This window comes from Vombatus ursinus, unplaced genomic scaffold, assembly GCF_900497805.2.
Source record: "Vombatus ursinus unplaced genomic scaffold, bare-nosed wombat genome assembly UNPS02007612.1, whole genome shotgun sequence".
NCBI lineage: Eukaryota > Metazoa > Chordata > Mammalia > Diprotodontia > Vombatidae > Vombatus > Vombatus ursinus.
In genome coordinates this window covers 10,285,773-10,299,472 of record NW_020947390.1, presented here as the reverse complement: position 1 = coordinate 10,299,472, position 13,700 = coordinate 10,285,773, and the positions used below count along the sequence as shown (strand labels likewise).

General features: G+C 39.1%; 1 protein-coding gene across 1 annotated transcript; it reads left to right on the top strand.

The window, feature by feature from the left end:
- The first annotated feature begins 2,832 nt into the window (after positions 1 to 2,832).
- On the top strand, positions 2,833 to 6,894 carry SLN (sarcolipin). The gene is made up of 2 exons (XM_027849483.1): positions 2,833 to 2,912; positions 6,214 to 6,894. Exon 2 carries the CDS (start codon positions 6,278 to 6,280, stop codon positions 6,371 to 6,373), a length of 96 nt encoding a protein of 31 aa, XP_027705284.1. The 5' UTR covers positions 2,833 to 2,912; positions 6,214 to 6,277; the 3' UTR covers positions 6,374 to 6,894.
- The last annotated feature ends 6,806 nt before the right edge of the window (positions 6,895 to 13,700 follow it).

Here is a 13,700-nt window from a genome sequence, read left to right as displayed (position 1 = left end):
GTCTGGAATCCTCCACAGCTGCCTGTGATTCAGTCCTCTGAGGCCTGCTCCAGGTTTGCTGTGGCCTGCATGCCCACGCCAAACTTCATTCCTCTCCCTGCCTGGCCACGATATACTTTTCTGATCAACCATTCAGGTTGTCTTGGGCTGAAAATTTGTTTCACTCTGCCTTTTTGTGGGTTCTGCTGCTTTAGAATTTGTTTAGAGCCATTTTTTATAGGTATTTGGAGGGGTTTGGGGGAGAACTCAAGCAAGTCACTGCTTTTACTCCGCCATCTTGGCTTTGCCCTGGTACTATGCATTCTTCACCTGGAGTGCTGCCATACTTTTTAGCTGGAGTGACATGAGTATCTTTCAGAAAGAGCAGTGACCCTTAGCCTAGGATTGGCAGAAGCCTCTCCTTATTAACTCCTTCTGAGCCAATATTCAGACCTCCAGGAAAGAGGTAGGAGAGGTTTAACCTCCTCTGTTTATTATTTCTTCGTGGTTCAGGGGTTACCTCCCTCTGTTTTGATCTCTGTCTTTATTTATGAGGATCGGCCATATTCCCACTGAGTCTTAAGTAGATGAGCAGCTGGGGGTAAAGGTGTTGAAGAGATCTGTATCCTGGGAAAGTTACTGCCTCACTGGCCTTTTCGTAGTCAAATGAACTATTTAAGACCTTTTGTGAGAAGTAGACTGTTTCCTTTGCCTCTAGAAAAGCTTCCCTATACATTTCAATGTTTTGAGTCCCTTAACTTCAAAAGGGGAACAATATCACCATTTAAGTAATTGAAAATTACTAGACAAAACTTTGTCAGTCTGGTTCCACTTACTCTCTTTATTCTGGGCAAAGAACTTAGAATCCAAAAATCTGAATTCAAGTTCCAGCTCTTCCATTTACCAGCGATGTGGATTTAGGCAAATGGCTTACTTTTTCGAAGTCTTAGTTTCCTTAGAAGACTCATCTTCCTGAGTTCAAATCTGGCCTCAGAGTGTCAAATCTGACACTTACTAGCTGTGTGGGCAAGTCACTTAACTTTGCCTCAGTTTCCTCATCTGTAAAATGAGCTTGAGAAGGAAATGGCAAATCACCCCAGTATCTTTGCCAAGAAGACTCCAAATGGGGTTATGAAGAGTAGGGCAGGACTGAAAAAATGACTCAACAACAACAATAAACAAAAAAGGTGCTATTGTGAAAAGGATACTGAACTTGGAGTCAGGAAAAACCTGGGTTCAAATCTCACTTCTGAAATTCACTAGCTCTGTGGCCAGGGGAAAGTCACTAAACATCTCTGAGTCTCAATTTCCTTATCAGTCAAAAGGGATTAATAGTATCACCTATTTCACTGGGTTGTCATAAGGCTCAAATGAGATAAATATGTAAAAGAAAAGGAGAGGGATAGGGATTGGACCCACCATTTCATTGTGTTAGGGAACTACTGGAGAAAGAAATTGTGTCCTAAAGCAGAGTGTGCAACTTTTCTGCAATTTATAGTTTTAAGAGAGTTGCCAGGGCCATTGGCAGGTTAAATGATCTGCCTAAACCTCTGTAAAAGAGACTGTAGTTTCCTCATAGGTACAATGGGGATAGCTAGCATTAATATAGCACTTTAAAACTGGCAGAGCTCTTTACAAATATTATCCTGTTTTATCCTGACAACAACCCTGGGAGGTAGGGGTCACCTCAGGAAGTTGAGGGCTTCTTGACCCCAGGCCTAATGCTTTCTTCACTGCTCTACTTAGCTGCCATTGTCAACCCACCCCAACCTACATTTTAGGGTTGTTGTAAGGATCAGTCAGATAATCTAACCAATCTATAAACTACTCTCTATAGTTATTTAAAAATAATAAAAAGTATTATTTGAAGAGATACTCTATAATTCATAGTTCTCCCTGAGAGGCAGCTTGTTGTAGCAGATAGAGGGTTGGATTTAGATTCAGAAAGATCTGGGTTTAAGTCCTTCTTCAGACACATTCTCGCTGCGTGACCATTTGCAAGTCGTTTAACGTTTCAGTGTCCCAGGCAAACCTCTAAGATTATAAATTATTGATCTGCATCTTGTGGAGAAAGGTCTGGGGATTCCCTACACTTATTGAGAGGAAAACATTCTTTTTATGAATCATGGCTGGCTTTTCTTTTAACTTCTTCAGCTAAGTGAGTTTTTTCTACAGAGATATACTAATAACCTTTCCTGTTAGAGAAGGTTACCAATCACATTTTCCACAGTTGTCTTAGATTAAAATATATACTGGTGTGATGACCCACAGAGAAAACCATAGTTGAAATATCACTCAGCAACAGGTGCAAATACTGGTATATTATACTGTCTGGCCTCTAGTCAGTTCTGAAAAAGCTAAAGATGACTTCATTCAGGACTGGGCGAGAATTTTCTAATTCAAATAGCTCAATCCTGGGCTGGTGCTCTAATGGTCAGTTCCATTCCTGGTGTCAGTGCTGGTACATGACTCCCAAATGCCTGTTTCAGGGCTAATCTTAAGCCTTTTCTTAGTTCGTGAGTCTTGGAAGCAGACCCTGCAGTCCCTATTTGTTAAAACCTTCTACAGCAGGAATCAGTGAAAGGTTAAAAGCTCCAAATGAAGCACTGCAGAAGTCAGTGGGAAACAAAGTATTTTTGAGGTCTCCGTGATTTTAAGAGCAATTGATAGCAAAGAACAGAACTGTCCTGTGTAAGTCAGTACAACCCTCTAGCGCCCCAAAACACAAATAGCCACCCATCTGTCCAGGTTACTCCTTGGAAATTCTTGGTTAATGACATCACTCTGATTGCCAACACCCTTGTGGCCCTCCTCCCTGGGACTGACTACTTAGTTGCTGCTCAGAGACTGGGAGTCCAGACCGCACTGGAAGACAGTGAGAGCAGAGCAAAGGCTCAGGACCCAAGACCCAGCCCCTCACTTATCTTCTCCTGGTAATGAAGAATTGTCATTTAATGTTTCTGTTGAATGTCTCTATGCATGTGTGTGAGTGTGTAAAAGATTATTGATTTGGACAAATATGCTTAGAGGGAATAAACATACACATCTAATATTCCTTATCACATAAGGTGAATAGCAATTTTGGTTTTTTCCACATGGTATGAGGTTATTTTTCCCTCTTCTCTTTTTTAGTCCCTTTCTCCTTTGGAGTTTTGCCTCAAGATTATAGATGATAATCTCCTGAAGATTTCCTTGCAAAAGCATTTAGTGTCTGCATTGCTTTACTAATCAAGGTTTTCTGGATTTCCCTTTCATCTATATTTTATGAGAAGCAGTGTGGTTCAGTGGAAAGAGCATTTGAATCCCAGATCTGCCACTTGTGTCCTTGGGCAATCATTCTACTTCTCTGGGTCTTGTTTCCTCCTCTTCAGATGACAGCATTAGGCTAGACCTCTGAGGTTCCTTCCAGCTCTAAATCTATGAGTCTATTAATCAAGAGGCAGGGAGGCGTAGTGAAAAGTGTGCAGAATTTGAGGGTGGAAGATGTGGGTTTGATTGCTGGTTCTGCAGATGTGTCACTTTTGCCTCCTTTTCTTCCCCTCTAAAATGAGGGGGTTGGACTAGATGACCTCTAAAGGCCCTTCCAATCCAAAATCTATGAGCCCATGATAGGACACCCAAGTGAAACTGGATGGTTTGGCAACAGGCACGAAGACCGTGAACGAGACTGAGTGGGGTTTGAAAGGTGGTGAAAATTGGCCTTAAGTCAATCAATCAAGAAGCATTTATTAAGCATCTACTATATGTCAGATGAGAGACAAAATGGTCCATTGGATAGAAAGCTACTGGCCCCAGAGACAGGAAGCCTGGGGCTCTAGTCCTGTCTCTGACACATACTGGCTATCTGACCTTGAATGGTAATCTAAGCAACTCTCTAAGACTATAAATTTCAGAGAAAGTGCCATCTTTCATTGGCAGTGGGAGTTTACTCATCTTGGAATTCCTTATACCAATTATGGGCAGCTATGTGGTATAGTGGATAGAGTGCTGGGCCTGGAGTCAGGAAGACTTATCTTCCTGAGTTCAAATCTGGCCTTAGACACTTACTAGCTACATGATCCTGGGCAAGTCACTTAACCCTGTTTAACTCAGTTTTCTCTTCTGTAAAATGAACTGGAGAAGGAAATGGCAAACCACTTCAGTATCTTTGCCAAGAAAATTCTAAATGAGGTCAAGAAGAATTGGATATGACAGAAACGACTGAACAAAAACAGCAATGCCAATGATACCACATATTTAGTCACCAACTCTATGTGACAGGAATGGTGCTAAACCCTTGGAGGTAATCTACTAAGAACTAAAAGTGTACTGTTCTGGGTCCTTACAAACTTTGCTTCATGTCCCCTAAGGGATGTAAAAAGGGATATGTAAAAATGACCTGAAGAGTTCTTAAAAACTGTCACAGGCTGATAACCTTTAATTTTTTATTTGTTTCCAAGTAAAGTGCCCTTGTCCTACATTTTCTTGGATTTAATGATGAAAAGACTTTAAAAACTGTTTTCAAGTGTGAGAATGCAAGATGCTTTATGATGCATAGTAACAAGTCTATTCAAGGTCACCCTCAAAGAGCAAGTAATTCTGCAAGATGAACATCAAGAAAGAGGCAATATGTCAGCCGCCTATCAGAAGAGAATGCTCTGTTGGGAATTTACAGCTATTTTGTTCTACTAAACCTGTTAATGCCAGTAGTCAGTCATCATAGCATTTCAGAGCTAGAAAGGCTCTCATGGTTTATCAGACCCCAAACCATATTTTTAGATTCACTATTGTTGTACACAGTTCTGTTCAAGAAGTGAATTTGGTTCAAGCCCAGTGCTTAGACTCAGGATCTAGAGCTGAAAGGAACTTTAGAAATCATTTATCTAATCCCATTTATTTTACAGTGGAGGAAACAGAGGCCCAGAAAAGCAAAATGATTTGCCCAAGGTTGTCTAGGCCCTCTGACATTAAATCCAGTGCTCTTCCCACCTTACACTGTCTCTCTTACTAAGTGAATGATCTTTGGACAAGTTATTAAATCTCTCTGAGCCTCCGTTTCCTCAACTGGAAAGCTGGGGCGATACTTACCCAGCCTGCATTATAGGATTATCATGAGTATTAAATGAGATAAAGTACGTAAAAATTCTCTGAAAAGTATAAATTGCTCCACACATGTAAGGTAGTAGAATTATTTCCTTCAACCCCCTGAAGTTCTGCTCACCCACTGCTATGTATGGTTCTATTTTTAAAATGCCAGAATAATAATGGCAGCAGATATTCAGTAGAACTTTACAAAAATGTTCTTATTTGAGCCACACAACCATCCTGGTAGGTAGGAATGGCAGGTCTTATTATTTTTCATTTACAGATTAAAAAATGAAGGCTTAGAGAGTTAAAGTGATGTGCCTTACATCATGTAGTTTGTAAAATGGAATGATGGGATTTCAACATAGGTCTTATGACCTCAAATACAATTTTCTTTCCCCTCCATTCTTCCATCAGTTAGTTGAGCAGGAAAAAAAACTCTAATGAAGATGTTAATTTAACTATTTTAAAAATAAATTTTTATTGATACCTTTTATTTTTACATTGCTTTGCAAGTTCCCCCTGTATATTTTTATTTAACTGATTAAAAAAGAAACTGAACTGACTAGGTGGTTTGTTTTTTTTTAGTGTCTATAAAGAGAGCCATCATTGTTCTAGACTCTGAGGACCTGTATTCAAATCCTGTCTCTAACATTACCTGATTATAGCTGTTCCATTTTATTTGGTTTGTGTAGACAGACCATATAGTCACAGTGTCATCTATAATCGTATGTGGTTAGTAAGTGACTGAATCTGATCAAATTCATAAAATGTGTTAGTATGATATCCTTTAATGTTTCTTGAGCACCGCAAAATAGTCAGGCACTGTGCAACATGTGACATCAAGATATGGTCCCTATTTTTTTGAGAAGTTTATAATCTTAATACAGCATGGCTAAAATTAGGTGGCACAAGCTCTAATTAAAATAGCAGTACATCTAAATTTACCACTTACTCCCTAGGACTGACTATTATGTGAGAGGTGTTTTTTAGGATTATATGGATGTGATATTTGCAAAATTATGGACACCGGAGAAGGTGGGAAGCTTCTCTGTACTCCTGCCTTGGGAACTGCATCCATAAACTTCTAAGAAAGGAATAGCATTTACTCCAAGCAATATAAGGAGCTTTACAGTCTCAGTGTGTGTTTCTTTCTTCGCTCACTGACAGGAAGCCAAGGACAGGCAGTTGCCCAGGAAGGCTCCTCCAAGTTTCCTGTTAACCTATCTTGAGCATGGAGCGATCCGGGAGGGAACTGTGTCTCAACTTTACCGTGGTCCTCATAACTGTGATCCTTATGTGGCTTCTGGTGAGATCATATCAATACTAAGAAGATGAAGCTGGAGATCCTGAGCTTGACCAGCACAGAAGAACGCTCAAGAACACGGGAGCTCTCCTGTAGTGCAATATGCCTTGGGATGCCCTTGCCTGCAATTACTTATACCTGGATATAGCTAGGATAGGATGAGGGTTTTCCCTTTGCAGAATCATCTTTGTCCTGTGCTAATGCTATGTTTTTGGGCTCTAGTTCTGTGATCCCATGCTTCTGTGATCAATTCTGTGGCAATGTGATTTTATGTTTTCCCAAAATTCCTTTGTCAAAAGTTTGGCCAAAGTTGTTTTCAAGTGGGCATTGGACATGTTTCCTGACACTGCAGATGTTAATAAAACCACCTGTTTGAAATGGGGATCATTGTGAAACAGGATTGAACCATGTGCTGTCTCCATCCCTCCATAGCTCCCTATTTGTCAGCCCTTCTGCCAGCCTCTCTCCTCAATGTTGTTTCTAAATTGAATTAAAAATCAACTCTCTGGTAGAAAGAAATGTGATGTAATTAGTCACTATGGCTGTCATTTAAATAAAAAAAAATTTTAAACCTCAAAACATTATTTGGAATTCTCTTTACCTTCTACTAACATTATCTCTTCTGACTACAAACTAGGATTAGTTAGTGGAGAAAGCTTTACACTGGGAAGAGAACTGAGATCTAGTCCTGAGTGGCAGGACAAGTCACTTCTGTTAAATAAAAAAGCAAAACAAAACAAAAAAAAAAACAAACCAAACTTGTCTCAAGTGTCTACTATGTTCAAAAATCTTCAGTGACTCCCTATTCAATCAATCAACCAATAAGCATTTGTTAAGCACCTATGTGTGCCAAGCACTTATTTATTCAACACTTATTCAGTTACCCACTATTGATTAAGCACCTACTTTGTGACTTCATTGTACTATGTGCTTGTGATTAAAAGAGAGAAAGAGAAAGAGAGAGAGAGAGAGAGAGAGAGAGAGAGATAATCGCTTCCCTCAAGGAGCTTATATTCAATAAGCAGATACAATCAATCAATCAATCAATAAACATTTAATAAATACTTACTATGTATTAGGCATGTCCGCTAGTACAATGGATAGAGTACTAGGCCTGTAGTCAGGAAGACTCATCTTGCTGAGTTCAAATCTGGCCTCAGATACTTACTAGCTGTGTGACTCTGGGCAAATCACTTAACCTTGTTTGCCTCAATTTCTTCATCGGTAAAATGAGCTGGAGAAGGAAATGACAAACCACTCTAGTATCCTTGCCAAGAAAACCCCAAATGGGGTCATAAAGAATCAGACATGACTGAAACAACTGAACAACAACAATGCATTAGGCAAATTGCTAAGTGCTAAAAAGGCAAAAACAGTCCCTGCCCACAAAGAGCTTACATTCTAAGGTGAAAATATATGAATAAGTAGGTACATACAAAATACACACAGTAGATGGAAGGTCACCTTAGAGGTAGATAATAACCACAGTAGAGGAAGGTTTCCTGTATAAGGTGGGGTTTTGAAAGGAAGTCAGGGATTCCAAGATGTGGAGAGGAAGAAGCAGAGCACTCCAGGTATATGGGACAGCCAGTGTAAAAGCCCCCAATTGAGAGAGGGAGTGTGAGGCCTGGAAAGACCCATAGGTCATCTGGCCCAGTCCCTTCATTTTATAGAACTGAGGCCCAGAGACGCTGCATAAGGTGTCATAGGCAGAGCTAGGGTTCAAACCCATGTCTTCTGATTTCAACTCCAGCATTTTTTCCACTATACCACACTGCTGCTCATAAACACAGAGAATATATATTAAGTGATTCCAGTGCCTTCCCTTGGTTAATTATTCCTATTTATCTTGTATATAGCTTGTTTGTACATTTTTGTTTTGTCAACTGGACTGGACCAGCCTCTAACCTGCGGATGACCAGAGCCTAACATAGCAGACCAGAGACAAGAGAGTCAGGAATCAAGCAGAAGTTTAATTTCAAAGTGAGGAAAATAGCCTACAAGCAAAGTCTTCCTTCCTAAGAAAGGGGGCTTACCTGCTTATGAAAGGGATAGGGTTTTTAAGTGTGAAAACCACAAACCCTTTGATCACAATTCTGGCATTCTTGGGTCTTGAGTAAACAGTCTCCAAGTCCACAGCTGGACCACAACAAACAGCCTTCAAGGTATTAGGGTCCTCGAGCCTTGTGGTTGTTCAGTGGGGCACAGACCCAGGGTTAGCTGGGAGCAGCAGTGGAGCCCTGGGTTTGGTTCACTTGACAGTTACAAGCACAGGGGATTGTTGTTATGCCAAGCTCAGGGCACAACCTGCTTACTCGGTCTTAGTTCTGGAAAACAGGATATGTCATGATAGTATCTTGACAGTTTGATTTTTGACTCCCCCATCACATTGTGAGCTCCTTGAGGGAAGGGACTGTCTATTGCTTCTTTTTGTATCCACAGCACTTAGCACAGTGTCTGACACATAGGAGCTGCATAATAAGTGCTTATAGACTGACTGACGGAAATAATTTCATGAGGTAGAGAGTACTAAAAACTGGGGGAATGAGGAAAGGATTTATATATGAAATAAGACTGTAAAAGTTGGTGAGAGCTAGACCGTGGAGGACATTAAATGCCAGGATTTTTATTTTATCCTATTGGCAATAGAATATAAATAGAATGTAAGTTCCTGCTAGACATGAGTTATTGCCCTTTTGTCTGTATGCTGGGTGACAAAGGAGGGAGAGGGGATATTAAGCTTCTAGTATGAGCCAGGAACTATATTAAGTGCTTTATAAATATTATCTCTTTGATCCTTACAAAAACTGTGAAGTAGGTGTTATTATTATCTCCATTTAACAGTTGAGGAAACCAAGGCAAGCAGAGGTGTAGTGATTTGCCCAAAGCTCCTGAGTATCTGAGGCTGAATTTGAACTCAGGTATTTGTGACCTTAGGTCCAGAGTTCTATCCATTAGCTGCCTACTAAGTCACTTTCACAGTGACTTACACATAGTAGGTACTTAATTGATGCTTTTTGATTGAGTGTTGGATGAATATGGGGCCACTGAAAAGTTTTGAGCAGGAAAAAGACACTATCAGTTCTGGGTTTTAAGAAAATGACAATCTCTCTAGGTATCATTTTCTTTAACTGGAAAATGAGAAGGTTGAACAGGAAGATGATCTCTAAGCTTCCTTCCTAGCTCTAAATATTATCATTCTATGATCCACTGTGCAACATAACATTTCACGTAAGTCACATTTTGTCAGCTGCCCAGGATTTGAGCTGAAGTCAACCTGGAGTGTCAAGACTACATTTCTATTAATTTATGTATATGAATTAAAAAAATACTTTATGCCTATGGTTATTTGCTATTGTTGTGCAAATAAACTTAATCACTGGCTGAATAAAAGTATTGCAAACTGGGAATTAAAAATTAAAGAGAACCTTACATATACATTTATAGAAATAATAGAAATTTGTCATTTTGGATCCTTGCTACATGGTGTAGCCAAATAGAGGGACTGTTCCAAATCACAGAGAACACATTTATTAATTATACTTGACTCTTGGTCATGACTACAGACACAAATCAAGGATCACTAGATTTCTTCTTGATTTTGAGAGATAGCCATTGCATAGGGCAGCTGGGTGGCACAGTGCATAGAGTGTCAGACCTGGAGTTAGGAAGACTCAACTCCCTGAGTTCAAATCTGGCCTCAGACATTTACTAACTGTGTGACCCTGGGCAAGTCACTTAACCCTGTCAGGTATATCTCAGTTGCTCATCTGTAAAATGAGCTGGAGAAGGAAATAGCAAACCATTTCAGTATTTTTGCCAAGAAGACCCCAAAATGAAGTCATGAAGAGTTGAACACAACTGAAATGACTGAATAACAACAAAAACAACAATTTTGCTAAGAATTATCAACAAGACCATAACTACATAGACAAAAATAGAAAAAAAATTAAGAAATTACATAGATAATTCGGGTCTTAAATTGTGCAATTAGGGTGAAAACAAACCCCGAAATATTCAGATTGGCTCTCCATAATGATCCAATATACTAGTTAGTTGTTTAGGGCAGTTTTTCTGTGTCTGTTAGACATGGCTAAAGTTTCATAGAAAGGCCCATAGACAGTATTAGTATCCTTTATTTGCCCATGGTAGTTCCTGCCACTGTGTCACTACATTTTGAACATTTTCCCACCTCCCTCCCCCAAATACTTTAGCCTCTTTCTTTTCTGAAAATACATGCCCAATTCTTTCACTGAGTAATTCCCTGTTTTAATTTTTCAATTACCCTTAGGGACCAATCAATCTGCCCTTCATCTCTAAATGGACTTTTCTTCTATCTCCTCTAATTTTTTTTGTTACCTAATATCTTCTTTTGCTCCACTCCAGCACAATTCCATCTGGATAATGATATTATGTTGAAAGCAGTTGATGAGAAAAGGGAAAAGAACCTATTTGAACAAAAATATTTATAGCAGCTCTTTTTGTGGTGGCAAAGAATTGGAAATTGAGGGGATGACATCAATTGAGGAAAGGCTGAACAAGTTGTAGTATATGAATGTCATGGAATATTATTGTGCTATAAGAAATGATGAGCAGGCAGCCTTCAGAAAATCTTGGAAAGACTTACATGAACTGATGCAAAATGGAGTAAGCAGAACCAGAAAAACATTGTACAAAGTAACAGCAACATTGTACGATAATTAACTATTAATGACTTAGCTATTCCCGGCAATACAATGATCCAAGACAATTCCAAAGGTCTAAGGAAAAATGCTATTCACCTCCAGAGAAAACTGATGGAGTCTGAACGTAGATTGAAGCATATATTTTCATTTTCTTTATTTTTTCAAGGTTTTTTTTCTTTTGGTCTATTTCTTCCTTTGCAACATGACTAATATGGAAATATGTCTTACACGACTGTACATATATAACTTATATCAAATTGCTTACTATATTGGGGGGAGGAAGAAAATTCAGAACTCAATATTTTTAAATGAATGTGAAACTTTGTCTTTACATGTAATTAGAGAAAATTAAATTATATATTATATATATACAAACATATACATACACACACTCTGTGTGTGTGTGTGTGTGTGTGTGTGTGTGTGTATACACACATATAGCAGCTGATGAAATATCCAGGAAAGCTGACTTGATTCCTTCTTTATTCCAGATTTATTTATCCTCATCCTGGGTTGTTTTCCTTACTTTATTGCCTGTGTAGATGCATAGATATTTTGGAAGGGCTTTCATTTGTTCAGGGCCAAGATGAATGGTCTGTGCTGGGGCACACAATTAATGCTGTTGGACAGTAACAATAAAGGAGGCATTTCTTGCCTAGTTCTTACAGGCAATGGAAAGATAATCGGATGCTGACTTCTCATTTAATCACTGGAAAAGAAAGACAGTTTGTATATCTAACAGCTATTTCTTCATGAAATATGGATTGTTCACTTTCTTTTGGTCTCTTAGTCATTATCAGCCTGCCTGCCATTGTCAGTGTTTATAAACCACTCACCATTGCCTGTTGAGTTGGGCATACTTTGAAGGTTAGCCATCAAAAAGGTGCAATGAGTGGAACTGAACAATTGTACCAAATTAGGGTCAAATTATTGCTTTAAAGTAGGTTGAGCAATTTTTGCCTATGCCATAGTACAGAGTTTCCTAATCTTAATTGCATATACTGTTCTAAAAGAGCCCCAAGTTTGGTTTATTTCTCTCAGAGTACACTAACAAACAAATTCAATTAAACAATTATCTTTTTAAAAAGTTTGATTGATGCTTTTTGCTTTTTATATCATTCACTTCCTTACTAAGACACATTTAAGCAAAACCAAGTAACACAGTGACCACACTGGGACTGATGTCATCTTCTGTTGTTTTTTCCCCCCAAGGTCTCTTCAGACACCATGAAACAAGAGTGATTTTACCCAAGGACCTATTTCCAATGTGTGCTTTTCTGTATTACATTAGAAAATATGTAAGCATTGTAGAGGAGGCCTATAATGGATTCATGATATCATCTCAGAGGGATACTCTCTATGCTGTGCAGATGATAACTCATTTTTGCTTTTTCTTCCTGTGAGATTCTTGTCCATATCTTCTCATAATCTCTTTAAAGAACAATCACACAAATGTGCTGAGGAACCTTCTTTTTGGGATCGTTTAATATTACATGGATAGTAATACAGTACTTGGACTACTTAACTGTGGTTCCTTGCTTTCAAAATATGACTGCTCCACCTCCTTTTCTAGGCATCTAGACCTTTTAAACAACATGTTGAATATAAGTCCTCTTTAGTTAAACTGTCTAGCAAAGCAAATACTTGGGCATGATGTTTTCAAGGAAGTTACTGGCTTTGACATTCAGAATCAGTGTCTCTATTGCTTTAGGAACTGATAAAAACCAATAGTTCTGGCTTCTGACCTCGGTTTCCCTGTCCACTTCTTTTATCACATACTTTAAGGAGTTCACCCTGCACCTCGGGATTGGAAACTTAACATTAAAACTAATTTTAATGTAGTTCAAGTCCCAGGTAGGTTTGGAAGTCTCTTGAAAAATAGGCCTATGACCCTGTATATGAGAAGGGAGATATGACTCTTGATTGGCAAAGAGATTTATGGTATGGAGGAATGAAGGAAAAGAGAGATGGTAAGAGAGAGGGCATGAACTTTGAATGGCAAATGGTAGGCCTCCAAAACCGCAGATATATGGGGAAAAGCCAGCAATAAACATGTCCTTTGATTCACAGTGTGTACCCCAGAGGCTAAGAGTGGACAAGTTGGGTGAGATAATTCTCTCCCTACTTGAGCTGAGATTTCATTTCACTCCTGGGTCAGAGCCTCCTAACTCTTCAGTAGTCTATCACCTAAACTAGTCTTCGTACCTTCCTCAATTATTATTTTACTAGCTTTCATAAATATATATATATGCTCATTATTTGTAATTTTTTTTGTATAATAAGCATATGGTAGGCTTGTTATTTTTCAGTTGTTTCAGTCATATCCAACTCCTCATGACTCCATTTGGGGTTCTCTTGGCAAAGATATTGGAGTGGTTTGCCATTTCCTTCTCCAGCTCATTTTACAGATGAGGAAACTGAGGTAAACAGGGCTAAGTGACTTGTCCATGGTCATGCAGATACTAAGTGTCTGAGGCCAGATTTGAACTTAGAAAGATGAGTCTTCCTGACTTCAGATCTGGTACTCTATCCACTCTTCCACCTAGCTGCCTTATGTGGTAGGAGGGGAACCCTAATGTGGCTGAGCTTACGTCAATTTTCCCCAAGGTCTGGGGCAGAAGCACTTCCCTCCCTATAGTGATCAGGGAACGTGGTTTTTATCTTAA

Excerpts from the sequence above, each read along its gene's own strand:
- SLN (XM_027849483.1), top strand. The coding sequence starts at position 6,278 with ATGGAGCGATCCGGGAGGGAACTGTGTCTCAACTTTACCGTGGTCCTC.